At 50.6% G+C, this 26,633-nt stretch overlaps 11 protein-coding genes across 11 annotated transcripts; 7 read left to right on the forward strand and 4 right to left on the reverse strand.

The window, feature by feature from the left end:
* Window positions 1-157: 157 nt before the first annotated feature.
* N7484_002583 (sideroflexin family transporter) lies at window positions 158-1,356 on the reverse strand (the record flags this gene model as incomplete). The annotated part of the gene is made up of 4 exons (XM_057113003.1): window positions 158-844; window positions 909-1,003; window positions 1,064-1,197; window positions 1,253-1,356. The coding sequence occupies 4 exons, from the start codon at window positions 1,354-1,356 to the stop codon at window positions 158-160; spliced, it is 1,020 nt and encodes a 339-aa protein (XP_056973143.1).
* A 900-nt stretch (window positions 1,357-2,256) lies between these two features.
* Window positions 2,257-4,137, reverse strand: N7484_002584 (PHD finger domain protein; the record flags this gene model as incomplete). Its single annotated transcript, XM_057113004.1, has 1 exon — window positions 2,257-4,137. The coding sequence occupies one exon, from the start codon at window positions 4,135-4,137 to the stop codon at window positions 2,257-2,259; it is 1,881 nt and encodes a 626-aa protein (XP_056973144.1).
* A 2,581-nt stretch (window positions 4,138-6,718) lies between these two features.
* N7484_002585 (DUF2293 domain-containing protein) lies at window positions 6,719-7,680 on the forward strand (the record flags this gene model as incomplete). Its single annotated transcript, XM_057113005.1, has 3 exons — window positions 6,719-6,910; window positions 6,968-7,090; window positions 7,156-7,680. The coding sequence occupies 3 exons, from the start codon at window positions 6,719-6,721 to the stop codon at window positions 7,678-7,680; spliced, it is 840 nt and encodes a 279-aa protein (XP_056973145.1).
* A 2,153-nt stretch (window positions 7,681-9,833) lies between these two features.
* On the forward strand, window positions 9,834-11,667 carry N7484_002586 (pseudouridine synthase family protein; the record flags this gene model as incomplete). The annotated part of the gene is made up of 2 exons (XM_057113006.1): window positions 9,834-10,030; window positions 10,086-11,667. 2 exons carry the CDS (start codon window positions 9,834-9,836, stop codon window positions 11,665-11,667), a joined length of 1,779 nt encoding a protein of 592 aa, XP_056973146.1.
* A 59-nt stretch (window positions 11,668-11,726) lies between these two features.
* On the forward strand, window positions 11,727-12,038 carry N7484_002587 (pseudouridine synthase TruD/Pus7; the record flags this gene model as incomplete). Its single annotated transcript, XM_057113007.1, has 1 exon — window positions 11,727-12,038. The coding sequence occupies one exon, from the start codon at window positions 11,727-11,729 to the stop codon at window positions 12,036-12,038; it is 312 nt and encodes a 103-aa protein (XP_056973147.1).
* A 267-nt stretch (window positions 12,039-12,305) lies between these two features.
* On the reverse strand, window positions 12,306-13,178 carry N7484_002588 (uncharacterized protein; the record flags this gene model as incomplete). The annotated part of the gene is made up of 1 exon (XM_057113008.1): window positions 12,306-13,178. One exon carries the CDS (start codon window positions 13,176-13,178, stop codon window positions 12,306-12,308), a length of 873 nt encoding a protein of 290 aa, XP_056973148.1.
* A 1,440-nt stretch (window positions 13,179-14,618) lies between these two features.
* N7484_002589 (uncharacterized protein) lies at window positions 14,619-15,872 on the forward strand (the record flags this gene model as incomplete). Its single annotated transcript, XM_057113009.1, has 2 exons — window positions 14,619-14,720; window positions 14,772-15,872. The coding sequence occupies 2 exons, from the start codon at window positions 14,619-14,621 to the stop codon at window positions 15,870-15,872; spliced, it is 1,203 nt and encodes a 400-aa protein (XP_056973149.1).
* A 976-nt stretch (window positions 15,873-16,848) lies between these two features.
* On the forward strand, window positions 16,849-18,527 carry N7484_002590 (elongation of very long chain fatty acids protein; the record flags this gene model as incomplete). Its single annotated transcript, XM_057113010.1, has 2 exons — window positions 16,849-17,637; window positions 17,694-18,527. The coding sequence occupies 2 exons, from the start codon at window positions 16,849-16,851 to the stop codon at window positions 18,525-18,527; spliced, it is 1,623 nt and encodes a 540-aa protein (XP_056973150.1).
* A 1,434-nt stretch (window positions 18,528-19,961) lies between these two features.
* Window positions 19,962-21,732, forward strand: N7484_002591 (MFS transporter; the record flags this gene model as incomplete). The annotated part of the gene is made up of 2 exons (XM_057113011.1): window positions 19,962-20,760; window positions 20,810-21,732. 2 exons carry the CDS (start codon window positions 19,962-19,964, stop codon window positions 21,730-21,732), a joined length of 1,722 nt encoding a protein of 573 aa, XP_056973151.1.
* A 529-nt stretch (window positions 21,733-22,261) lies between these two features.
* Window positions 22,262-25,552, forward strand: N7484_002592 (glycoside hydrolase family 35 protein; the record flags this gene model as incomplete). The annotated part of the gene is made up of 6 exons (XM_057113012.1): window positions 22,262-23,068; window positions 23,120-24,113; window positions 24,166-24,459; window positions 24,519-24,590; window positions 24,641-24,728; window positions 24,778-25,552. 6 exons carry the CDS (start codon window positions 22,262-22,264, stop codon window positions 25,550-25,552), a joined length of 3,030 nt encoding a protein of 1,009 aa, XP_056973152.1.
* Window positions 25,553-25,850: 298 nt separating this feature from the next.
* N7484_002593 (uncharacterized protein) lies at window positions 25,851-26,297 on the reverse strand (the record flags this gene model as incomplete). The annotated part of the gene is made up of 1 exon (XM_057113013.1): window positions 25,851-26,297. One exon carries the CDS (start codon window positions 26,295-26,297, stop codon window positions 25,851-25,853), a length of 447 nt encoding a protein of 148 aa, XP_056973153.1.
* Between the last annotated feature and the right edge of the window lie 336 nt (window positions 26,298-26,633).

Below are 26,633 nucleotides of genomic sequence, written 5' to 3' on the forward strand. Positions count from 1 at the left end.
AGAAATGCAATGCTAGGCTTAGAATCCACATATATACCTAGGAAAAACCAAATCTATACAAAAAGGCATGTGCATCCCAGAGAGGAAAGAAAGAAAAACGTATCTACCTGCATCAAATGCAGACGCTGCAACGCCGGTGCTAAGAAAAAACCAAAATTTACATTCCACGGTTGAACTCGACCATGCCATCACGGCCACCACGGCTGTGGAACTCTTCCTCAAGGCTGCTGGCACTGATGGCCTGGCGCTGGGGGAATGCAGCCAGGGCCAGAGGCAGGGCAAAGAGAGAGGTGGTCAGGACAAGACCCAAGTTGACAGGCATGATCATGCGAGGGCGAGCCCGAAGCCACTGGGTCTTCTCCAGGCGGACAAGGATCAGAGGGGGAAGTACCATGATGGGAGTGGCGTTCAGGACACGGCTAATAGCTGTCTCGCCGACAGCGATGGTAGCGGCCTTCTTGCTCTTGCCCAGACTCTGCAATGGCTCAGCATCCTCCATCTCCTCGCGCTTGGCACGCTCCTCATCGGACAGGACAGGGTAGACATCGATACCCTGGCGGATCTCCTCACCACGCATGAGGAAAACGTTCAAGGCACTGGCACTGGCGACGGCGGCGAAGGGAACAAGACGGGAGAGGATGAGGCGGGTATTGGGGGAGATGCTCTTCAGGCGAGGGACCAGTGCATTAAGACCCAGGGCGACGGAGCAGGAAGCGGTAACGGCCATGCAGTAGGACTTGGCGATCTGGGAGTAAGACAGTGGAGTCGACTTGTTGGCGTTGGCATTGTTGATCGCAACGTTGAGCGACTGGTTACCGATCTGCCATAAAAGAGTTCCAGTGGTCTATAGAGGCGGCGGCACGTTAGTCTAGATCTAGGGTGGGGTTGGAAGAAATTCATTGACTCACCTGGAGACCCGGGGTAAGCATACCCGCCGTCACAATCAAGTTGGAAAGGACATAGCAGGACATGCGGAAGGGCAGAAAAACCGGTTCGCCAGTATCTGTAGTACATTTTATCAGCGACCAACCTCCTTTGTTTTCCCAGCTGGTTCAGCCCATACCGGGATGCAAGGTAGCGTCGACAATTTTCTTTGCGCTCCACAGATCCGGTGTCATGAAGGGGATCTTGTTTTGCTTGTATTGAGCAATTATACCCTTGGCTTGCTCCAAGCCAGCAGGTCCCGTGAGCAGGGTGCTAAAACCACAGATCAATAATGTTGTTACGGAGGCGAAAACACCGGAAGACTCACCGCGGGTCTGAAATGTCTGCGGCATGGCGAACGCGGCCCCAGTAGGTGGTCAAGTCATACTGAGAGACCGGAAGATCACGAGAGCCAGGGATTGAGGCAGACATGGTGCAAACGAAACGAGTGAATTGCACAGCAACGAGGGAATGACTCCGTTTTCAATTTTGCGGGGAGTCGATTCTTTCTTCAGGAACCGATAAAAAGGCGGTGAGGTGGATAAGGTTGTCAACCAATGAGCAACGCACGATACGCAAATCTCGGGAGCGCTTGCCGATAAGGTACAGTGTCGATCTGGCACGTGACCCTGGATGTAGATCCCGGTCCGGTGAGGTACAAGTCCCGGTCCGGTTGTATGAGAAGCTCTCGGTGTGTAAGGATTGTAGGACAGAAACATCTGAGTGGATTTCTATTGGACCTCAAGAATGGACCATATAAGTAAAAGGAGATATGTGGTAATAGTACAAAAGTACACAGGTATCATCGAGAAAGGGGAAAGATTAGGCAATACAAAAAAATAGACGGGGACAGCCCGGCTGATGCATAGTGGAACAAAGGAAAGAAAGTCGTCAGAGTACATCAGCAGTTCAACGGGAGCTTTGCCGGAACCGAAATGATTTATGCGCTAAAGGTGAGGGGGGACCACCACCGGGCCCGTAGCCCGATCGAACACGGTTTCCCCGGGATGGGGTTTGGTCACAGAACATGCACACGTAGAAAGAGGGGAGGTTGGCTCGTTCGAGCCCGACACATTTAGTGTGGAGCCAGTGGGTACAAGATTCACTAGAAATAGTTTAGTCCGTGGCCACAAGTTCAAAAGCATCGTCGGATTTAGAACTAACCATTGTATCATGAGGTGCCCACCGTTGTCCATGGAGTGACAAATACAGCGGGTAGCATTACTAGGGTTGCTATGGTTGCTATGTCGCTCTGTGTGGGGAGTGGCTAAGTCGGGGTCGGTCACCGTGGTGGGGGATGCATTGGAGTGTCGAGATTGGAGATCAAAATCACTATGCATGCGAGGGGGGGGATGACTGGAGATGAGCAAATGAGTGTGATGATCGGGCGAGACGAGCCCCGTAGCCACCAGTAGAAGGCCTGGGGCGGCCACGTTCTTTGAGGACTTGTCGGAGAGCAGCCTGGGCATCACCACTGCCATCCTCATCCCCAGGCAGGGACTGGGACGTCACGCTACCCCGAGTATAAGTCGCATCAGAGTGAAGAAATGATGATTGTCGCTTTGGGGTCCGCTTGATAGCCTCCGGCGACCCACGATATGTAGATCTACCAGAGACATTCCGAGAAGATCCAGCCCAAGGAGACATGCGCCCAGAGTGTGATGAGCCAATGGAGGCATAGGACCCCTTGGATGGGGGCCGGGACCCAGAGTCACTTCGGGCCAAATTAGGACAGTGGCTGTCCAACAAAGAGAAAGATGATTGGGACCGAGGCAGGACAGGATACTCTGAGTACTCGGCAGGGTCAGTTTCACTCTCAGTGGCAGATCCGTCGAGATCCATCCCAGTTAGAGGATCAGTCAACCCCGAGGGCCCCTCATCAACAGGCTGCATTTCAGCCTTTGCTCGACCATCTCGTCCAATACGAAGCACGACAGACTGGGAACGAGTGGGGAATGTAGCGGCCGAGGCAGATCGTGCTAGTGAAGCAGGACGCATCCCTTTAACCGGAGATGCTCGTCCTTTTGAAGGGCTTTTGCGAACCCCGTTGGAGGCCTTTCCTGCCTGGCTAAGCGGGCGATGGGAGGAGCTCGTCAAAGCAGTGTGTGTGACACTCCTGGTCAACCCCGGCCGTACCCTAGGTGTATGATCATCGTCATCTGATACGCTCGAAAAGGAGCCGAAGCCCTGGCGATCTTGACTATGGGACCGCAGCAGCTCTTCCCGTTTCGATTCCTCAATCTGGTGGTGATAAGGCTGTCGCAATCCACGCAGGAATTTTCGTTCCGGCGTCATCTGAGGTCCACCAAACCGGCGGGCAGGCGAACTCAAGAACATGGCAGGGTCTTCTGCCTTGGCCATGGGCCGTCGAGGGGAGGTGGAGAATGGAGCGGGAAACAGGGCTGCATCGGTAGGCTGGGCTGAGAATCCAAACCCGCTGAATTCTGGCAAGTCCATGGAGCCGTCAATGGTTGGCAGCTGCGGGATGTGTGTCTTAATTGCAGCGTTCGAGATGGATTTTGGTGGGTGATCAGCATTTCTGTGGGTGCCCGGAAGAGGGAGGTCGCGTGCTGGTGGTTCATGCTCCTGGTCCCAGAACAGTCGCTGCTGTGGAAAGAGGGGAGACCCTGTGGGGTCCAACGAAGCCAGCTGGAAGAAATCTGGCGATGATTGCAGGTTGCCAAACATCCGCGGGGACTCTCCCAGCAGTCGGCTGGGGGTCTCCAGATGGGTTCCTGTCCGGGGAGTAGTGCCTCTCCCGACACTGGCCAGCGGGTCGAAGTCGGGGATCTTCCGCCTTGACGCACTGGTAGGAGGTGGTGTCTGCATTGAAGCTGCGGACTTTGCAGAATCCTCTATCCGTGGGCCATCCTCACTTATATCCGGCATTGGCTTCACGGGACGAATGCGCCTCGCAGTATCCGTCTGTTCCAAAATCCTTCCATCCTTAAAGTCTCCTACGCGTTGGTCGAGGGATTCTGTCTTGAACGGATTTGAGGGGGTGCCGAGAGCGAACTTCTGAGGGGACCGTAGAAACTCGGGACTGGAGGCATAAGGGTCGGCGGTATCCCAGGTGACCCGGGGGTCAAAGAAACTCGACTCGAGTTTCGGAGTAGTGAAGGAGTCGAAAGCGGCCGTGGTAGGGGTCCTCGTGGGAGTTTGAGGTTCGCCGTTAGGATAGCTGAAGCTGAACATGGCCGGGTGGATTAGCATAGTTGAAGAATGAGGCATGAGAAGAACATGGAGCCAGTATCCATTCTAAGGGGAGAAGGCACCCCGCACGAGGAAAGGGAGGGAAGGGGAAGGGGAACATACCTGTGGACAGGGTGATCCCAACTCATGTCAGCAACTCGGTCCCAGCAACCATTGAAGGTTTGATCTGCCAGGCAACCTTAATGAAGAGGAATGCTGAGAGATAGACGCTTAAGGTTGAAGAGTCACGATCATTAGATATAGATGGAGGTGTGGTTGAATTGGGGCCGATTCCAAGGGTTTATTGCTGCAGCCAGTGTCCAGTTTCAATCCGATCTTCCCAAGTTCCCAAGTTTCAAGTTCCAAGTTCTTCAAGCTTCCAACGTTGTTCGTTCCTAAGGTGAAAACGGGGAAATGGAGTTTGAGGTTCAGGAAAAATGTTTTTCTTTTTCTCTGTTTGTCTTTTTTTTTTTTTTTTTTTTTTTTTTCACGCGTGGGGACTTTTCCTCCCTTTGAGAAAATGAGCCTCCACCGATCTCCACTATAAAGCTTCCGACAATGTTTGCTTTATGCTTTAGATCTACACAGTACTCCGTATGATAGTACGGAGTATTTTAAGAGTACTTGTCATCTATGGTGCTGGAACCCCGCGATAAGGAAAGTATGGAATACCCCGTGGAATCTCTCAGCTCACATATGCACAGCCCAGCTGAAAGGACGAAGTTCCGGAGTAATCAATCTCCTTGGGGAAACCACTGCCGATCTAGAACCGTATTTGGGCCGACGAGATCGAGCCTTGTTCGGCGTTCCAAGCTTTCACAGGGAACGAGCCAGTTGCATTTCACGCTTTGTCGAGCCCCAGAGCGGGCCAATCTGACCGATGACGACATGTCCCCTGAAAGTGGAGAGGCTGCCATCGGATTCAAGTCTCCCGATACTCCAGAATCCATGTAGATGTTTGGGTTTCTGAGGAGAAAAAGATGATATCAAGCATCTCATCATTGCTCCAGGGGGTTTGAAAGTCACTGGAGGGGGGGAGAAGTCGCCTCTGCAAGTCCGCGAGGATTGAGTTCCAATGTTCCCTTCTCGTTGGTTCCTGCATAGTCTCATTTCGAGGATCGCCTACTGCTAATTCGCGGCCCCTGGCATACGAGCCAGGCAATTCCGCTTGGCGCACCTGGATTCTGGTCCTGCGCTAGCGTCGCTTCATTCGCCCTTGCGCCTGTGATTCGTTGTCGGCTCATTGTCTGGTAAATGTGGTCTACCTGTCATTGTACTTCTGCCCCCTCATCTCACATTTTAACGTATCCACCTGAGCAGACGGATATCCAAACGATGAGGTCCCGGATTCTGACTTTCTCCCGCTGTTTGTTCGGAAATCCACCTTTGAGCTCCCCCCGACAACCGGGATCCGATAGCTTCTTTTGTTTTTTTGGGAGGAGGGGGGGGGTTTACAGATCTCGTTGATCATAATCTCACTTAAGGTCGTTTTGCTGGTTCGGAATTATTTTTCCATCTTCCACATGATCTGAACGGGAGCTCATAGCGACCGGTGGGGATGGGTCACGCCGTGGCGCTTCTGACTGGGCAACATGATGGACTAGGGGCAGTTTGGGCACGTATCCGCAGCGGATCCTCCAGATCTTGGTTTCTTGATACAAAATACAACGTGTCTAAACCTGTAAACCACGCTTGCTGCAAAACACTTGTTCAAGCACTGGCTCCACTGAAGCTGCGATGCCCGGTTCGTCCGGACTCCAGCCCCACGCTATGGCCTGATCTACATCACACAGTACAAAGCCCTGGAGCTCGTTCAACTGTGGTAGTTGTACCCCGCTTATAGTTTTATAGTTTGGATCCTACCTTTAATTGATGCTTGGGACATTCATTCATTCCAAGGTGACTGATCTCGGAAGCAAGGACTGACAGCTCTGGAGAATCGGGCTTTGTTTGTAGCTAGAATTATTTACAAGTCACATTTTGGAACTAGCTAGCACCTGCACGAGTCCATTAAACCCTCACTTAAGCTTTTCAATGTGGAATTACATGTTCGTTTCAATTTCCCTACTTCCGGTTATTGGATATAGGGACGTTTTTAGGTGAATAATGGCGTCACATATGACAAGATATATATCCGCTTGTTCAAATCAACGTAGCAACCACTCGTATTCAAGTGCAATGAGTAATTTCGATTCACTCGGCCTACGAAGCTTGCACAATTCGTTTTTTATTCACATACGCAATAAAATTGGAATGCCTATACACACCTACATAGATCCACCTAGACATATTCCAATCTTTGTAGCTGAAGCACTTCCCCCCTGGCAGCCTGATATCTCAGGCGTCCTGCCCCACAGCCACATCAATTGATCCAACGCCTTATTTCACAGGCCCCGGGCTTCCCGTGAGTTCAAAAAGATCGGACATCAAGGCCAAACCCTTGAGGTCAAATAATCGAAAGGCCGGGTGCTTGTTGAAAGGAGATTAGCTAGGCAGACTGCGGACCAAGAAAGGGCAGCTACAGATAATCTTGGAACATCCCCCGGCTTTGTTGACTCAAAGTCTTACCACCCTTCTTCCACCCTCACTACACAATTCCACCATGGCACCACGCACAAAGCCAAAAGTTCACCATCGGAAGAAATTCGCGGGTCGACGTCATGGAAGAGCCCACAAGCGCTCTTCAGACCTCACTTCCCCGCCAAAAACCACCGGCTCACGCCGCAAGCCCCCCAGATCCAAGGCCCCCGCGGGGTCTGGCATCCTCCCTGATTCCAATGACCCATTAGAAGAAGTATGTATCTATCCAGCGCCCTGAAATATGACCGACCGTACCTAATACTTGAAACAGAACATATTTGAGCGTGCCGCCATGCCAGAAGACTATGTGTTTGTCCCCAAGGGCAATGTGTACATTACCAGACACTGCCGAACCGATACCAAGACATCCAATCGGGTAGTCTATCTTGTCTACGTGAGTTGATCAAGTCAACTGGGAAGTAAATTGCACCAAGACCTAACTACCAACGTAAATCGCAGGACAAAGCTGCCAAGCGAACCCTGGGCATTAGAGTCCCAGATGAGATCCACAAAAACGTATCTAAGCGGGCAACCTTAACGGCAGAAAAACGCGCCAGCGCTGTCCAAGTCCGCGATGAAACCTTCATCATGCGCGGCCGGGCACTACTCTACAATGAGTTTCCATTGATGCCCCATGAGACACTTGAAACAATCCTGAACCATGCGTTCCTTAAAGGGTCTGGGCGGGTAGGACGTACCTCAACTACGACAGAAAAACGCAAGGCTACTCTCGCCGTTGAAGCTCACATCCGGCATAAGCATACGAATTACGAAACGCTGCTTGCGTCTGGAGTGGAAAGATGCGAGGCACGAGAGAGGGTATGGCAGAATGTCAAAGTAATCAGGAAGGCTTGGGAAGGAAGTAAGGAACTGAAAAAAATTGAGACGGTTTTGCGCCCGGCACATACTGATGGCGATGATGATGTTGATGATGTTCCATGCATTGTTGTGTCTGACGATGATGATGTTATTGTGCTGGATTAAAACGTTTATGTTCACATCAAGATCTACTCGGAATTGGATCCGAGTTGCATGGGAGGCGTTTGTTTGTAACTCGATCATATGGGGATTGTACTATACGAATAATGACATTGATGACGGAACTGAGATTGTGTATTTTCAGACTCATAGATTTTGACTCGCTAAGTATTTAATGGGTCTTGGCAGGGTCACTGCTGAATGAGTACCCAATTTGGAGATTATGTCTCACCTGGGCAAGTTTTGCAGTGCTGGGAAATGGGGAATTATCAGCAGGTAAAGAGATATATACCAGGAGAATCAAAGGGTTATAAGAACAGCTTGGCTGTTTGGAAAGTAATACGAGAAATCTTAAAACGCATGGCAACATTGATTCGAATACCCAAGCCTGAAGGTAGGGGAATAATGGGTTCATCTTTCTATTTCGGGGAGTTGTGGGGACACAACAATAAGCACTAAAGCCCACCCCGCAGACTATACCAAGGGTCCAGCAAGTAAAACCAACACTCAACCAACCAAATCCCGGATGCCAAGGCTGCCAATGTTTTGAGAACTGTTCAGCCTTGCCCCCCCCAAGGACAATTGCGAGTCCAAAAGTTGTGCACTGCCTCCGTGTGTTCCGTTCATAGTCCTCGTTTCCCCCGACTCGAACCATGTATCGTCCATCATGTTTCCGCGATTGCGGACTTCGAGACTCTGGGGCCGATTAATCATTGCCTCAGCGCTCGCATGTCTGGCGGTGTTTGCTATAGCCAATATTCTAGTGTCGCTAGAGAGTTCTTTGAACATTCGCCCGGATAAACAGGTCGAAAAAGAATCTCGATATCTACATCATTCCGAATTTCGCACAAATCCAGACCTCGAATACGAACGGCGAGTATCGGACGCATTGCGGGATATCGAAAACCAACAACGCGAGCTACACGGTAGTGATCAATCATGGGATATTATATGGCAGATGCTACTGAAAGATGCGCCAAATCCTGAAAATCGCGGCCAGGATTCACTACGAATGGAAGAACAGAATTCCGAATGGTCATACAAGGTAATACCCAAGCCTCTTGGCTATTTGTCTTGCTCTCTTGGCACAGTAGCTTATCTCTCCATGAACTTTAGCTCATTACCGGTGAATTCGCCGAAGAGCTGGTCACGATTACCTTTTCCTCCGTGCCTGGCCTGACCAGTCTCTACCATTCCTATCCAAATTTCGTCCAACGTAGCGACTTATTGCGGTACCTTGTCCTGTGGTACTTTGGTGGCTACTATGCAGACATGGACGTAGTTCCAGCTCGCAAGATCAAAGAATGCCCGGCGACACAAGAATCGGTCTTCAACGACAACGCCGACGTCTCCCTTGTCCTCGGGATCGAGATCGACGAGCCCCTGGCCACCCCCGAGGAAATGCACTTCTGGCACTGGGTGCGCCCCTATGGCTTCCTCCAATATACAATATACGCACCGCGGCGCTTTAGTCCGTTATTACGAGAAGTAATTGCTCGAGTTATATCGCACACTAAGCGCCACTTGGACGAGAGTAATATCTTTATAGGTCCGCGTTATAACGAATTGATGACGCTGGAGATTACTGGGCCGGGGGTCTTCACCGACGCCATCTTAGATGTATTATCGGATAGTCTGCCTGTTTCGCATCCACTGGTCACGAGATCAGTCGAGGCTGATGCGGCCCTTGGGGAATCGGGTTCCCAGGGCTCCCTAGTCCCGTCACGGCGTGTGACATGGGCCCCCTTTCATCGTCTGCAAGAAACATTATGTGTGAGAGGCTCTGAAGCCAGAGAGGGGAGAAATTTTGGGGGATTATGCGTTTTACCTATCAATGCTTGGGCAAATGGACAAAGGCATAGTAACGCGGAAGGAATGAATAGTCCGCATGCTTGTATCAACCATCGATTTGGGGGCACTTGGAAGCCCTGGAGACACAGCTGGAAGAGTAAGCTATCCAAGACTATTTTTTCATGATCTCTTTTCACAACATGAGGGTCAATATCACCCATATATTTGTCTTACAAATAGTATCAAAGACTCATCTGAATGTTATGGAATTTCCCAATCCGGGACTTAGGGCTGGCCCTATCGCGCTATTCCCGATACGTGACCAAAAGCTTTGCAACGATGCAACGACTTTTATTCACCACGCTACAATGGATCGCCCAGAAGTTATCGAGCCGCCGCAGAAGCGGCAAAAGACCGAAGATGTGTCTTCAGCTGATGCCATCGTTGAGGTGCTGCCCAAAACCGAGATTGTAGAGGATGCGCAGGCTGCAAAGGAACGGGGAGTCGGCATCACGGAGCTGGTCACCGGGAACATCGATGGATTCTCCGGCACCTTGAAGAAGAGGTACGCAGTCTTGAGCATCAAGATATAATCTTTCTTACTAAGAAGTTCAATCCAGATACACTGACTTCCTGGTCAATGAGATTACACCCTCCGGCCAAGTCCTTCATCTCCGAAACCCATCCGTCCCCGAGGCTTTGAGCGAGAAGAAGAACGAGACACAGCAGCCTGAAACACAAGAGCCCACACCTGTCGCGAAGGAAGAGACATCTGATGCGGAGTTCAAGGTCTCGGAAGAGGACAAGGTCTTGCTCTGTGAATGTCTTGGCGAACAAAATGCTGTAGACACAATTGACATCCATGCGCGCGCCATGGCCGACCGCAAAGCCAGACCAACTGAATTCGGAAAGGTCACCCTTCAGGTTACCGACCGTGACCAGCGCACCAAGATCCACATGGCGATTAGGCGTATATTCAAGTCGCAGTTGGAGTCTACTACCGATAACGAGGGCAACCTTGCCATAATGCCCGCTGCCAATCGCTTCAAGCGCAACGCTCAGCAGCAGAGCGGACGCGGTGGTGGCCGCTCCGGTGGTGGCCGGGTGAGCTGGGATGAGCTGGGTGGTCAATATCTTCATTTTACGATATACAAAGAGAACAAGGATACCATGGAGGTGATCTCATTCTTGGCCCGTCAGATGAAGATGAACGCCAAATTGTTCCAGTTTGCCGGTACTAAAGATCGTCGTGGTGTAACCGTGCAGCGCGCCTGTGTTGTTCGCGTTCACGCCCACCGACTTGCCAAGCTGAACGCCACCCTTCGCAATGCTCGTCTGGGCGATTTCGAGTACCGCAAGCACGGTCTGGAGCTTGGGGATCTTTACGGAAATGAGTTTGTTATCACACTGCGTGACTGCCAAGTTCCCGGCGTTAGCCTTCAAGACCCCCAAGCTGCTGTCGCAAAGGCCACTGAGATCGTCGGATCCTCGTTGAAGAACCTCCACGACCGTGGTTACTTCAACTACTATGGTCTGCAGCGATTCGGAACTTTCTCGACTCGCACCGACACAGTTGGTGTGAAGATTCTTCAAGATGATCTCGAGGGCGCCTGTAATGCCATTCTGCACTACCCCCCTCACGTTCTCGCCGCAGCACAGGAAGGCGAAGCCTCAACCGCTCTCATTAGCACTGATGACAAGTCCCGTGCCAAGGCAATCCACATTTTCAAGACTACAGGCAACATCAACGACGCTTTGAACGAGCTCCCGCGGAAGTTCTCTGCAGAGGCCAGTATCATTCGTCAACAGGGTTACGGAAATAATGATTATCTCGGAGCTCTGCAGGCTATTCCACGGAACCTGCGACTCATGTACGTACATGCGTACCAGTCCCTCGTGTGGAACTATGCTGCTAGTGAGCGTTGGCGTCTCTACGGCGACAAAGTGGTTGAGGGTGATCTCGTTATTGTGCAGGAGCACCGAGACAAGGAACAGGGCGCATCTGAAAACAACGATACCATTGATGCCGATGGAGAGATCATCGTGGTTCCGCAGGGTGGTGACAGTGCCAACTCTACGGACGACATGTTCACACGGGCGCGCGCTCTGACAGCCGAGGAGGTTGCGAGCGGCAAGTACTCTCTCTTTGACATTGTTCTTCCTCTTCCTGGATTCGATGTCATCTACCCCCCAATAAGATGACCGACTTTTACCGCGAGTTCATGGCCAGCGAGCGGGGTGGCGGTCTGGATCCGTTCAACATGCGACGCAAGTGGAAGGATGCCAGTCTCAGTGGCAGCTATCGCAAAATTTTCAGCCGCATGGGCGCTGACTATTCGTATGACATTAAGCTGTATTCCGAGGAGGATCAGCAATTCGTCAAGACTGATTTGGAGAACCTGGAATCGAAGCTAGAAGCTCCTGCTGCTACACTTGAGGCCCCGGCTGGTGACAAGTTGGCTATTGTGCTGAAGTTCCAATTGGGATCGAGTCAGTACGCCACCATGGCACTCCGCGAACTTTCCAAGGGCCTGGTTCAAGAGTGGAAGCCTGACCTTGGGGGTGGTCGGTAAGCTCTAACCGGGCGCAAGTATATTTATTGTATATGAATTTTATGGGTCTACATGTCAAACAAGCAACTGACTCACCAATAAAAAGTATCTCTCACGATGTCTCTGATCTCAAATTGATCGTCCAGACCTAAAATAAAGCCCACACACATAGACCAGGTGCAAACTTGACATTGTAAACATGCACCATGGGGTGTCAATTCAGAAGAAAAAAAAAAAAAAAGAATCTACGCCATGGCTTAAATACAATTTCAATGTATAATTGTCCCTTCACCGGAAGGGATGTTGACGGTCATTCGCTCCCGGACTATTCCCATCAAAGGACGACACAGAAGACATATCATCATAACCATGCCCATGAGCCCGGTGCTCATCAGAAACAATCGAGACAACATCATCATCAGCAGCCCCGCGATTCTCAAAAGGCAAACGTATATGCGATCCCGCCGCATTCACAGGCGAAGCCTGCTCCGTCGCACTGTGCATCTGATCCCTCGAAACCGCCATCCCATAGCCCATCTCCGTATGAGACTCATTATGTGTCGGCACCTGTCCCGCCGACACCTCACTATCTCGACTTCGTGGAACGTCCATAATCGGGAACCTGGGCAGACCTGCTGCAGCTGATTCTCGGGGCGGTGCGGACATTATCTGCGTGGTTGAGATGACTTTTCCTTCGTTTGTATCGTAGGCTGGTGATGAAGGGACTGCACCACTTTGCTTGCGGCTTCGGCGGCGACGGCGAATGAGGAAGAAGATTATAGCCATAATCACTAAAGCACCGACGATGGCTATAGGAAGAGCGATAGCTAGCTTTGTGGTTGTTGACTCTCCGCCTGAATGACTACCTGCTGCAGTGGTAGAGGTAGAATCCGAGGTAGAGATAGAATCCGAGGTAGAGGTAGAGATAGATGTTGCCGTAGGAGTTGTTGTCGGGGTCGTAGATGCTGTCGCCCCTGCCGAGACTTCACCGAAGAATGTCGCTCCTAAATCGCTGGTTGTTGCCGTCGAAGTTGCAGCCGATTCCGATTGAACGGTCCCAGTAGGATTCATAGTTGTGGTAGCACCATCATCATGACTAGGGCCACCCTCTCCAGTATCTGGGGGCCTTGACAGCCTCCTCAGAAGCTCTAGTATCGTCATAATTGTTGAAAATTGATATGAAGAGTTATTGAGCGCCAAATGACTTAAAAACAGAAAATCAAACAAAGGGAGAAAGAAATAAAGCGGCACAAAGGGCGATCGGGGGCCAAATTAGACGCTACTCAGTAGGGCATAGGCTAAAGCGCTCGGCGCACTGCACTTCTATTTTAGATCGTCTCGACTCAAAGTTGATAATTCCCGAATGTCTTCACGACAGAATATGAAGCAGACAAAAAGTGCGCAAAGAAAAGAAAAAAAAGGGACAAAGGTCAGCACTCAAGGATGGAGTGGGGAAGGTGGGAACTGGGGCTTTGCAGTACAAGGCTGGCACATCCTTTCGAAAAATACTGTACATGTATACTACGCACAACCGTCGATCTGCTCAGGGGACTACAGAATTCACTGTCCGCGTAATGCTAAACTCATGCTCAATGTCTATAATTAAAATCGAGGGCGGCTCACAGTTGGGGGCGGCACGTAAGATCGGCGGCAAGTCTAGCTGTTTTTCGTTTAGCCAAAAATGCGCTGAGGCTCCATGTCAGACCCGCGTTGTCGTGATTGGTGCTGTTCAAACATGACACACGTCTGCGTTATTATGGCTTCCCTGCACAGTTGGAACTTATGGGACCGAGCACATCCAGCGGCACGATATCCAAGCAAGATATCCTGAACCCCCTCTTTAAGTACGACGTATTCGTATGGACTTGAAGAAAGACGAATGTGATTCGATGAAACTCGTCAAGGTCTATCCAGCCTCGTATTAGATCAAACTCGCTTGCTGATCACTCGTATTTCGGTAGTCGACCGAGTACAGTATGTGCATTTTCACCCAAGTATCCACCGCCGGGGGTCAGTAGCATACGTCGCACGCACGCCTCCATCCAGTTTGTCGTCCCGGATCAAAGTCTTCAACATTGAGTCAACCATTACAGTTGACAGTCACAACCTTTCGCTTTGGCTGTGTGTGAAGTTTCTGACTATTGATCTGGAGGAGGTGCTCGCGGAGTCATTCCACGATGTCGAAAAGACAAAATTATGATTTCCATCATCCCTTCGGAGATTAGGTTGAGATCGTCCCATACTTGGGCTGGCATTCATGCAACTTCGGTCTTGGGCTTTGTGGTGGCTGTATTAACGGCAGTACGTGAGAGGTCATGATAATTGAACCAAGCCCCAGGTGTCGAGAAAGCTGCAGAATGTTGTGCGGCTTTGGAATGACACGTCGATCTCATTTTTTGATCCGCGAGCCCGGTCTTGGTAAGAAAATGCGGCTGACATTGGAGTATGGAAATATTGACAGCCTGTTTCTTCCACTGTGGACATTGCAGCAACCTTGTTTGAGAGAAGCTTACACAACATTCACGTGACTGTGGAGTAAGCGGGGGTTGCAGACCGTGGCCGAATGATTCTGGAAGGATCATCTACATCTACCCTGTCATCATGAGTGGCCTCAGCAATGTTGTTAAAGGGGGCTGGCATCCCAAAGGAAAAGAAGGAAGCAAAGAAAGTTGGCGCGGTGACTTCAAGGGCATCAATCAAGTGGTCAGTGACCTTGTACGTGGCCAATGTCTCGGTTACTAACGTGACGGTCAGGCGGGATGGATGGGCAAGGGCAAGGACCCCAGCTCCGAGAAAAGTGAACATGTCTCCCAACCTTTGTCGTCTCTCAAGGACCCCGCGTCCTTTGCACCACCCCCGAAGCATATTAATTACCATGGCGCGGCCGCGGTGAACGAGACAATCCCGGACCGACGAGGTCTAGGGGCCCCTATGTCCCACGAGCAGATCGAAGAACAAAACACTCGTCATCGACAAATGGTTGAAGCAGAGGAAGAGGAAGCTCAGAAGCCAAAGTCGCCTCCGGTGCCGTATCGCGCGAACACAACTGGGCTATCTACAACCAACCTGCCTCCACCTCCAGTCCGACGCCTCGACTCACCGACTTCTGCTCCTTCCGTAGGCGCAAAGCCGACCGTCGTGAAGCCAAAGCCTCAGCTGCCTCCCCGACTCCCTCCACGGAATCAGTCGCTTTCCCAAAATCTATCCCCCCCGCCGCCATACGCTGCTGTTACGCCATCGCCTTCCCAGGGATATGTGAATCAGGAGGCAGCGTCCCGCCTCGCTAACGCTGGGGTCTCAGTCCCGGAAATCGGTATCGGAGGAACGAGTGGAACTTCTTCAACAACACAAGCCAACGACTCACCTGTCCAAGATTTGCAGACTCACTTCTCGCAGATGCGCACCGATTCAGGCTCTCCCAACAAGGGACCCCCTCCGCCAGTTCCAGCCCCGCGTCCGGCGAATTCAGCGGACTTCCTTCCACCAGCTCCGGGATTCCGCGACCGACATGCCGACACAATTGATGCAGGGAAGAAGAAATGGGGTGGAGTGACGTCGCGCTTCAACACTTTTGTTGAAGACCGTAAGTTTTCGGCCAATGCGAACAAACGGATTCCTCGACCGCCCGGGCCAAATCCACCTGTAAGGGCACCAGCACCTGCGCCAGCAGCACCGGCGCCGCCGAACTCTTCATCTTCATCTACCCTGGAGACCCAAGCGCGTAAAAAGCCACCACCACCCCCTCCCAAACGAGCGGAGATGCGTGCTGCACCAACGATGCCCGGTGCTTTCCCTGAGCCTGAGTCGTCGTCAGTCCCGCCACCGCCTGTACCTCATAACACCAAACCCCGCTGAGCGGGGCACATGTAACCTGTACAACCTTATCTCGGGCCTGGCGCCAAATCAGTTTGGATCGGATTGCCATATAACCTGGTTCTCCATCCTTTTTGATGTTGTATTACCACTCCGAATTGTAATCCGATACTTCGATTCTCTGTGATTACTGCATGTAGCTGATTGATGCTCTCTTCTGATTGGCATCCCTGGCCTCGGCCGCATGTGAAGATCCGGTTGGCCGATCTTCTTACGCCGAAGCTGTTGGGAACTGCCAATGCATGTTCGCCCCCCTGATATGCGAACTGTGGTTTCCCAACAACCGATCTTTCCCTGGAGTAGGATCCGAGCATGTGTATGTTATCATCGTGCAGAGAGAATCCGCCCGCGGTGAACCTATCCATATCCACCGTTACTATATCCACTTGGAACCGAGAGTATGAGTCAGCAGGTCCACATTGGGTGACGACAGAACAATGGCACGGAAATCTCGAAAACCTGGAGATTGACAGGAAGTGGATGACCACATCATGATGCTATACTCCATAGATTCTTAGAACACTGGAATACAGGCTTTAAGTAAGGGTAGGTTTGGTTCTACATGTTGGCCCTGGATAGATGTCTGAGAGCATGAGGTCGCATGCGCAGGCCAATTACACAATTAAACAATAAGATTAAACAATTAATTCACAAAAATTAGTCCTTGATCCTGTAGAATGACGAGAAAGGCGCCTTCCGGCTCGATTCACCCAAACCCCAAACTCCGTCGACTTTCCCCCAATGACAGGTCAACCTCGGTTCCCCAATTCCCAACAAACGTAGGCTCCACCGCGATAAGTCTTTTTTCTTTTATCGCGAGTGGAGTCGCCCTTAAGGCTATCACTGATTTGGTGAGGACTTTTTTTTTTTCTTCTCTCTCTTCGTTCTCGACCTTTCCCTTAGGGCCTTTGCCAATTGCGCAACTTCGCAAACCTGGGTCATTATAAGGAGAGCAACCATGTATGACTTCAATGTGCCCTCCCAATTTGGGCCGGCCACCATCCGGATCGGCTTTCCTCGCTCCTCCCTTCTTAGCTTCCCTCCAGCTGAGCTTCCTGTGACCATTCCTGCGCCCCATGTATCGGAGTTCTCTTGGAAGCAGCCCTTCAACATTCCCAACGACCTTTACAACCAGGTGCTGGATGTGCGCGTGCCTATTACAATTGCCAGCGTCTACGCCTTGACTGTCGTCCTGATCAGTCGCATCAATAAAAGTCGCGGCTACAAGCCTTATGCATTCAGCCATTCGCCCCTGTTCAAGCTGTTCGTGGTACTACACAATGTCTTCCTGGCCGTTTATTCCGCTTGGACATTTGTGGGTATGGTACAGGCCTTTGGCAATTCCTTCCCGGATCGCAGCGATACCAATGGTCTGATTGGCGTTGTGGACTCGCTGTGCAAGATCAATGGCCCCCGCGGCTACGGTAATGCCGCAACCTACAGCACTATCACCGACGAGTGGTCCATTCCCAACCCGGCCTACAAGCTGAGCAATGGCCTACCCGATTCGACAGATGTCGGTCGTCTCTGGAATCAGGGCCTCGCCTACTTCGGCTGGCTTTTCTACCTCTCCAAGTTTTACGAGGTCGTGGACACTGCCATTATCCTGGCTAAAGGCAAGAAGAGCTCCACCTTGCAGACCTACCACCACGCCGGTGCTATGATGTGCATGTGGGCCGGTATTCGTTATATGGCAGCTCCTATCTGGATCTTCTGCCTCGTGAACTCCGCTATTCACGCGCTGATGGTATGTTAATTCCCTCAAGGACCACAGATAGCATGATGACTAACTGAAATATTTAGTACACCTACTACACTTTCACGGCTTTGCGCATTCGTGTCCCGGGGGTGATCAAGCGCAGCTTGACCACCATGCAGATCACCCAATTCGTCCTCGGCACTAACATGGCTGCTGCCTACCTCTTCGTGGAGTACACTCTTCCCTATCCTGTCGGTAGCACCGCTTTGCGCCACCTGTCCAAGGCTGCACCCGCCGTGGTCACTGCCACCGCCGAAGCCGGCGTCGTTCCCTGGTTGAAGAAGCTTGCCCTCCGCGCCGCTGGTGCCGAGGGAATCGCCGAGAACGTCGGCAGCACCGGTGCTGCCCCCATCGCCAGCTCTGGATTCACTCAAGAGATGGTGACCTGCATGGACACCACTGGTCAGGCATTCGCGATCTGGCTCAACGTGTCATACCTTCTCCCCCTGACCTACTTGTTCGCCCGCTTCTTCGTGCGCTCATACCTGAAACGCAAGGATCCCGGCATCAAGCAGGCAACCCACATGGAAGCTGCCGAGAAGGCCGGCATGGACGCCCTCAAGGGCCTCAGCCGCGAGATTCAGAGAGCAGCCATCGAGGGTGAGAACAGCGAGGCCACCGACGAGGAGGTCATCAAGGCGCACGTGCAGAAGATCGTGGAGCAGAAGTCCACTCCTGATTCACCCATCCGCACTCGCGCATCGGCTGCCAGCAAGGCCAAGACTGTGGCTACCAGTCAATCTGGATCTGACGACGGATTCTCTACCGTGCCTGCGAAGAAGGGCGCCAAGAAGCAGAAGGCCGCTCAAGATACTCCCGCAAGTGTTTCCGACACCAAGGGCCAAAACCCATTCGGAGTCCTTGGTAACGACGCATGATCATAGGAATATGACCTTGATTTTGCCGCATTATCTTGGAGTCTAGGAGTTTTTACAGAAAGAAAAAAAAAACGATTCACCCTTGTGACACGAACGGAAATGTTACATGACTCTCACACTAACACATCCTTATCCCGCCCCTGATTGGTGATACTGTCGACATATGTCCAATATACTGGAAGGTGAAAAAAAATGAATTCTATGAGATCATTTGGACGGGATAGCACCCTGAGTGCCGAGGACCTTCGCTTCTTGGTGAAATTCAGAGAGGTTGCTAAAGGTTTATTGGGCGAAGTTTGCGATTTGCGATTTGCAATTTGGATTTGCTTGCATGGACATAGCCGCTTTCGCACAGTTTGAAAATGACTGGATTGTAATTATAATTGAAGTTTGAATGATTTGACAAGCATGCTTTTCCCTTTAGATCGTCACTGTCTGAATAATCCTTCTAGTTCACCTATTGATGGGTTATGCCGGTTACGAAGTAATGCTTTAGAGCCTCATTCTCTTCGGTTTCACAAATCTTGTCAAACTGCATCCCTAACTTTGTCATACCCGAGAGGGTCATGAAAGTTTGTAAAGCACATCATCACCGCGTTCCAGGCGAAAAAAACATAACGTTTTGCTCGGTGCGTGCAGAGCCCGAGCCCCTCGGCATCGATTATAAATCACTTGAACCTCCACCAGATCACGAGAATTCACAGCTTGACCTTCAGAGCTCGAAACTAAGCGCAAACCCTATTGCACAGATAAGCGATCTTGGACTAGAAGAAAATTTCGTCATCTAACGCGGGGCTAAGATCTTACTCCCGATCCGGAGTTAACGTAAGACCGTTATAAATCATGCCAAGATGGCCGATGAACCATACCCATGGAAGTATTCGCAATGACTGGGTTTAATAACCAAATAGGGTATTGGTGTCAATTAGCTGAGTAATTTTTCGTATTTCAAATCCAAGGCACATCCATGGATATGTCGTAACTTCGTTTCTGATTGGCTCGATGGGTGTTCGGGATCGGGGAGATTCATCTCCATGGTGGGTCTGACGTGCTCGAAAGGCGTGGAGGCAGGGCCAAGAGTTGATTTATAACATAGAACATGCTCAATAATCATGATTGGTCGAAACAGAAGACTTTCGAAGCCTAATTAGTGTGTTTGACCTTATTTCCGAATTCCGTATCAAATTTTCTATATAAGCAGAACCAAGATGATTCATGCAGTGATAGTATATAATAATCTTCCGTTTCTTCAAAGGGCATCTGGTCATCGACACCTAAAACAACTCCAAAGATATTCTGGTGGCTGAATAACCTTTGCCACTGCCTGATTCCCACTAGTCGGCAGCAAGATCCGCACGATATCATAGCTACGTGCTTCGATCCTACCAACTATACCTATCGAAGCTTATCTACGAGAACCCTGGAATCACTACAATGGAAGCAGTTATTCGGGAAGCCCCAATTGGGCAGTTGGTCCGGTTTCTGACCAACAATAAATACCTTCAATATCCGGAAGAGAAGCCTGGCTTCGAACTCCCTGAGCCATGGATTCAAATAATGCAGGGCCTTGAGGCTTCCAAGAGCCATACCGAAAATCCCGAGTCCCGAGACCAAAGACAAAACTCCGATCAAAGTGATGCTATCAGTCATACCTCGACGTTACAAGAGGATTGTGAGATGAATGCAGGAGATCTTGAGAAAATCAAGTCCATTCCAATCACCCCCAAGAAGACAAAAGATGGCGCGATTCTGGTGGATTGGTACTATACCGACGACGCCGAGAATCCCCATAATTGGTCCAATTTGAAGCGCGGACTGCTCGCGACCATTATTTGTCTATACACGTTTGTCGTCTATACAACGTCGGCTATCTACACTGCGTCCGAGCAGGGTATCATGAAAGAATTTGGGGTCAGCGAGGTGGTTGTCACATTGGGTCTCTCGCTATATGTATTGGGCTATGGCACCGGGCCGTTGATTTTCTCACCGTTGAGTGAGATCCCCATCATTGGACGGAACCCAGTGTACATAATCACCATGTTCCTCTTTGTCATCATCTCTATCCCGACAGCTTTTGTTGGCAACTTCCCTGGTCTAATAGTCCTGCGATTCCTTCAAGGATTCTTTGGCTCTCCGTGCCTCGCATCGGGAGGTGCCTCGATTGGTGATATGTACAGCCTGAACGCTCTGCCATACGCTATGATGGCATGGGTTGCCGCTGCATACTGTGGACGTAAGTTACGATCCCTCAATTCATGTACGTCCATACTGACTTCTCATAGCTGCTCTGGGTCCTCTCCTCAGTGGATTTGCTGTCCCTGCGGAATCCTGGCGTTGGTCTCTCTTTGAGTCTATCTGGGCCTCTGCCCCGGTCTTTATTATAATGCTTGTTTTCCTCCCCGAGACCAGCACCCCAACCATCCTGCTCCGACGTGCCCAGCGCCTTCGCAAAATTTACAACAATGAGCGCTTCATGTCCCAGTCTGAGATTGACCAGAAGAACATGCGTGTCTCGGATATTGCCGTTGACGCTCTGATCAAGCCCATGGAGATCACGATCAAAGATCCTGCCGTCCTCTTTGTCCAGATCTACACCGCAATCATCTACGGCATCTACTACTCATTCTTCGAAGTCTTCCCCCTGGTCTATCCTGTCGACTACCACATGAATCTCGGCCAAGTCGGCCTGGTCTTCCTTTGCATCTTGGTATCTTGCATTTTAGGTGTGGGCATCTACTTCTCCTACCTATATTTCTGGATGAACCCTCGTATTGCGCGCCTCGGGTGGCCGGTCCAAGAATCCCGGTTGCTCCCCGCTCTTCCGGCTTCCTTCGGCCCCACAATCGGCCTCTTCCTCTTCGCCTGGACGGCCCGAGCCTCCATCCACTGGATTGTACCGACTATCGGTATCACCATCTATGGTGCAACCGTGTTCATTGTCATGCAGTGTATTTTCGTCTATATACCTCTTTCTTACCCGAAATACGCTGCCAGTCTGTTCGCAGCCAATGATTTCTTCCGGAGCGCACTGGCCTGTGGCAGTGTGATGTTTGCCCACCCACTATTTGCCAATTTGGGTGTTGCGAGGGGCACCAGTCTTCTTGGTGGATTGAGTGTCATTGGTATCATTGGAATTTGGCTACTTTACTTCTATGGCTCGAGGCTTCGGGCTTTGAGTAAGTTTGCTATTTCTGCGGAGGAATGAGTGGGCTTCTCGCTGAACTCGCAGGTGGAGGATCACAAATTATGTATATGAGGCAATTAGCAAGTTAATATTTAATCATTTTCTCTCCTGTCCGATATAATGATATTCAGAGCCCAGCTAATTAGAACCGAGGCCAAAATATAAGCAATTTAAATCTGGAAGGATGTAGGCATTCGGAGACCGTGTTCCCCCCCCCTGAAAAACCGGTAGCGATCACCCAATTGGAATTGTGCCTATGTGCCACCTCCAGATTATCGATATCAGAGTCACTCACCGGACTTCCGTGAGGAACGTGAATGGAGGAAAAATCTCGGCGCGAAAACCGCGCCATGCGGGGGAGATGGGGTGCGGAGCTTCGCTTAGACCGCTGCAAATTGCTCTTGCTTTCTAACTAAACTCAATGTGAGTATAGCGGCTCCACCACTCCGGAATTATACCTAGAATGATGCAATGTCCCTGATCGTCCCAGTATAAATGAGGCGATTTCCAGTGTCGAGGAGGTTGTAACCTTCATCTCAGTCGTCCCAAGATGTTTGGCCTGGGGAACATCCTCTCTGGTCTATGGATTGCAACCGTCTTTCTCGGTCTGCCTTCCGCTGCCAAACACTCTGAAGTCACCCAATGGCCGCTCCACAACGACGGATATAACAAAGCTGTGGAATGGGATCATTACAGTTTCCAGGTTGAGAACCAGAGAATCTTTATCTTCTCAGGTGAATTTCACTACTGGCGTATCCCGGTCCCTGGTCTGTGGAGAGATATTCTCGAGAAGATCAAAGCTGCAGGCTTTACGGCTTTCTCCTTCTACTCCAACTGGGCCTACCACGCACCAAACAATCAGACCCTGGATTTCTCCACGGGCGCCCATGACATCACTCCGATCTTCGAACTTGCCAAGGAATTGGGATTATACGTCCTAGTGCGCCCAGGGCCGTATATCAATGCTGAGACTACGGCCGGCGGATTCCCACTGTGGCTCACGACGGGTGAATACGGCAGTCTCCGTAACAATGACACCCGGTATACCAAGGCTTGGACGCCATACATGACGGAGATGGCCAAGATTACCAGTCGGTACCAAGTCACTGATGGAGAAATGTCGATTGGCTTCCAAATTGAGAATGAGTATGGTGATCAGTGGATTTCGACATCCGAAAAGACACCCAATAACACCGCTATTGCGTATATGGAGCTTCTCGAGGCCAATGCCCGCGAGAATGGCGTAACGATCCCTTTGACAGCCAATGACCCGAACATGAATTCGCTTTCATGGGGATCTGACTATATCACAGGAGAGGGAAACGTTGATATTGCCGGTGTGGATTCCTATCCATCTGTAAGTCCGGCTTTTCCCTGATGTGGTGAGAATTATCTGACACCGATATAGTGCTGGACTTGCGACATCAGTCAGTGTGATTCTACCAACGGAGCCTATGTGGCATTCCAGGTAGTAGACTACTATGACTACTTCCAGGACTACCAACCCACCCTGCCCTCGTTTATGCCCGAATTTCAAGGAGGCTCCTATAACCCCTGGGGTGGACCCGAAGGCGGATGCGCCGAGGATTTGAACCAAGATTTCGCCAACCTATTCTATCGCTGGAATATCGGCCAACGTATCACAGCAATGAGTCTGTATATGATCTTCGGCGGCACAAACTGGGGTGCTATCGCTGCACCCGTGACAGCATCCAGTTACGACTACTCGTCACCTATCTCAGAGGATCGCTCTATCGGATCGAAGTACTACGAGACAAAGCTGCTGGCTCTGTTTACTCGTGCTGCGAAGGACCTGACCAAGACCGATCTAATCGGTAATGGAACACAGTATACTGATAATACGGGCGTTCGTGCATATGAACTGCGGAACCCGGATACAAATGCCGGGTTTTATGCCACTTTCCATTCTAACACTTCGACTTCCACGAACGAGGCCTTCCACCTCAAAATTGACACCTCCGTTGGAAAGTTGACTGTCCCCGCACATGGGAGTGTTATTCGCCTGAACGGGCACCAGTCTAAGATCGCTGTTACCGATTTCACATTCGGATCTAAGAAGCTGCTTTACTCTACTGCCGAAGTCCTGACCTACGCTGTCTTTGACAATGTGCCGACCTTGACTCTTTGGGTTCCCGCTGGGGAATCCGGAGAATTCAACATCAAGGGAGCGAAGAAGGGATCGATTGAGTCGTGCAAAGGCTGCTCTGGAGTCAAGTTCATCAAGGAGCACGGGGGATTGACTGCTACATTCACCCAGTCGTATGGCATGAGCGTTCTGGAAATAGACGGTGTCCGGGTTATCTTGCTTGACCGGACTTATGCTTACAAGTTCTGGGTGCCTGCTCTCACGACCGACCCACTTGTCCCTGAGACGGAGAGCGGTATGTATTGTTTGACTCTGCCTTTTATGATAGCCTGCTAACCCATCTGTAGTTCTCATCCAAGGACCTTACCTCGTTCGTGGGGCCAGTATTTCCAAGTCGAAGCTGGCAGTCACTGGTGATATTGTCAATGCTACTACCATTGAAGTCTTTGCTCCAAGGGCTGTGGAATCCATCACCTGGAATGGAAAGGTTGTCAAGACAAGCCGAACGGCGTACGGCAGTTTGAAGGGCTCGATCTCCGCACCGAAGTCTGTTACACTGCCAGCACTCACTTCATGGAAGGCAAAGGACAGCTTGCCAGAGCGTCTCACTAACTACGATGACTCTGGTGCGGCTTGGGTTGGTAAGTATGATCCACGCTGAGCTGCCACTTCACGAAATGAAAGCTAACAATGCGTCTAGCTGCCGACCACATGACTACTTTGAATCCTAGAGAGCCCACCTCTCTCCCTGTCCTGTATGCGGATGAATATGGTATGTCCCTTTCCATATTACCTGGTGATCTGCAAGCTAACAATCTACAGGGTTCCACAACGGCATCCGACTTTGGCGCGGATATTTCAACGGCAGTGCCACCGGTGTCAACCTCAATGTCCAAGGAGGAACAGCCTTGTAAGTCCCTCACCTTCCGCACTACAAGCAAAAGCTCACAACAATCTAGCGGATATTCAGCTTGGTTGAACGGCAAATTGATCGGATCCTTCTTCGGCGACGCAACAGACGAACAAGCCAACCTCACTCTCTCATTTACCAACGCAACCGTCAGCACCAGTACCCCTAATGTCCTCCTAGTAGTCCACGATGACACAGGCCACGACGAAACAACCGGAGCTCTGAACCCCCGCGGAATCCTCGACGTTGACCTCCTCGGTTCCTCTACGGGCTTTACTCACTGGCGTATCGCCGGAACAGCAGGCGGCGAGTCCAACCTCGACCCCGTCCGCGGTGCCTACAATGAAGACGGACTCTACGCTGAGCGGGTTGGCTGGCATCTCCCAGGATTTGACGATTCGACGTGGGAGAGCGTCAGCGACAGTTCAAGCCTAAGCTTCGAGGGTGCCACAGTTCGATTCTTCCGTACAGTCGTTTCATTGGATCTCCCATCCGGGCATGATATCTCGATCTCGTTCGTCTTGGGTACGCCATCTGGATCGGCGATTACCTACCGGTCACAGCTATTTGTGAACGGATATCAGTACGGACGGTTTAACCCGTATATTGGAAACCAGGTGGAATTCCCCGTTCCACTTGGTATCTTGAATTATAGTGGTGAGAATACTATTTCAGTGGCTGTTTGGGCGCAGTCGGAAGAAGGGGCTGCTATTTCGGTGGATTGGAAGGTGAATTATGTGGCTGATAGCTCGTTGGATGCGAGTGAGATTAATGACGCTAGCCTACGGCCTTCTTGGACGGAGGAGAGGCTCAAGTATGCGTAGATGTTGAGTTAAGACGGTATCATGTCATCTTGCTTGTCTGATCTTCAGGTTTGGCTTTAAGTCTTATGTATAGGTCCTTTCAGGATACGATCTTGATTCAATTAAAATATCAATGTATCGAGATTATGAATAGCAAATTATATGTTTCATTCAAAAATCACCCAAAGTGGGTCAAGTTGCCTTTCTTCTCTTGCTCTGTGAGCTCAGGGATAGTGCGAAGGAAGTCAGATGAAATTCAAAATATTGCATCCCAAATCTAGCACCACAAATTGATGTATAACAATATAATACCCAAGCTTCAGCCGCTGAATTCCTCCGCTTCACTTTCAAACATCGCCCTTTGTTCTTCCACATATTGTTGCATCCAGTCATAAAAGTTCTCGTTGGACTCGTCAATCTCAGGGTGGTTCTGTGGAAGAACTTCTTGCAGTACTTCTTCACCCTGGTCATCGACTTCTCCGGTCATGTTGGTGAGTGCAGGATTACCCCCCGAGTGGCTGAGTACCTCAGCGGCCAATTGGAAGAGGAGACTCGGTCCCAGCTCACTAAGAGGAATCGGTTTTGGTGTTTCTAGTATCTCAGTCTTAGCAGCAGTCTGTGTCTTCGCTTCTTGATGAGCAGGGTGTGAGGTGTTTGACTCTGCCGTCCGAACCCGGGGCTTCAAGACATTCCAGTTTCTGAATTTTCTGATGAACCATGACTCCAGTGATGCGCCCTTTTTACTGGGATCTGAACTGATTTCCATTCACACAAAGATTGTGTTCTGCCTGTCTGAACCGGCTTCCAAAGGAAGTAGCCTGGTACGGCTCTGAGCCATATAAAAGGAAGATGTTTTTCCAATTACCATAAGGTGTGCTCCTTGAATTACCTTTCACTACCTGGTAGGCTGAGCGAGGATGATAGTGTTACCGCTGATGATACTCACTATCTGGACCTGAGAATGCGGGTCTATTCCAGATATATTCCCATCATAAGGTGAGCATAGAAGTGCTCAGGTCTGTCAGCATCGTACCCGGATGACTGTAAGACCGAGCGGAGAAAGAAACATTCACCCTCTGGGTAGGTTAGCGACATGATGTAG

The sequence above is a fragment of the Penicillium longicatenatum genome (genome assembly GCF_028827895.1).
Source record: "Penicillium longicatenatum strain IBT 33135 chromosome Unknown contig_2_segment0_segment0, whole genome shotgun sequence".
Lineage (NCBI taxonomy): Eukaryota > Fungi > Ascomycota > Eurotiomycetes > Eurotiales > Aspergillaceae > Penicillium > Penicillium longicatenatum.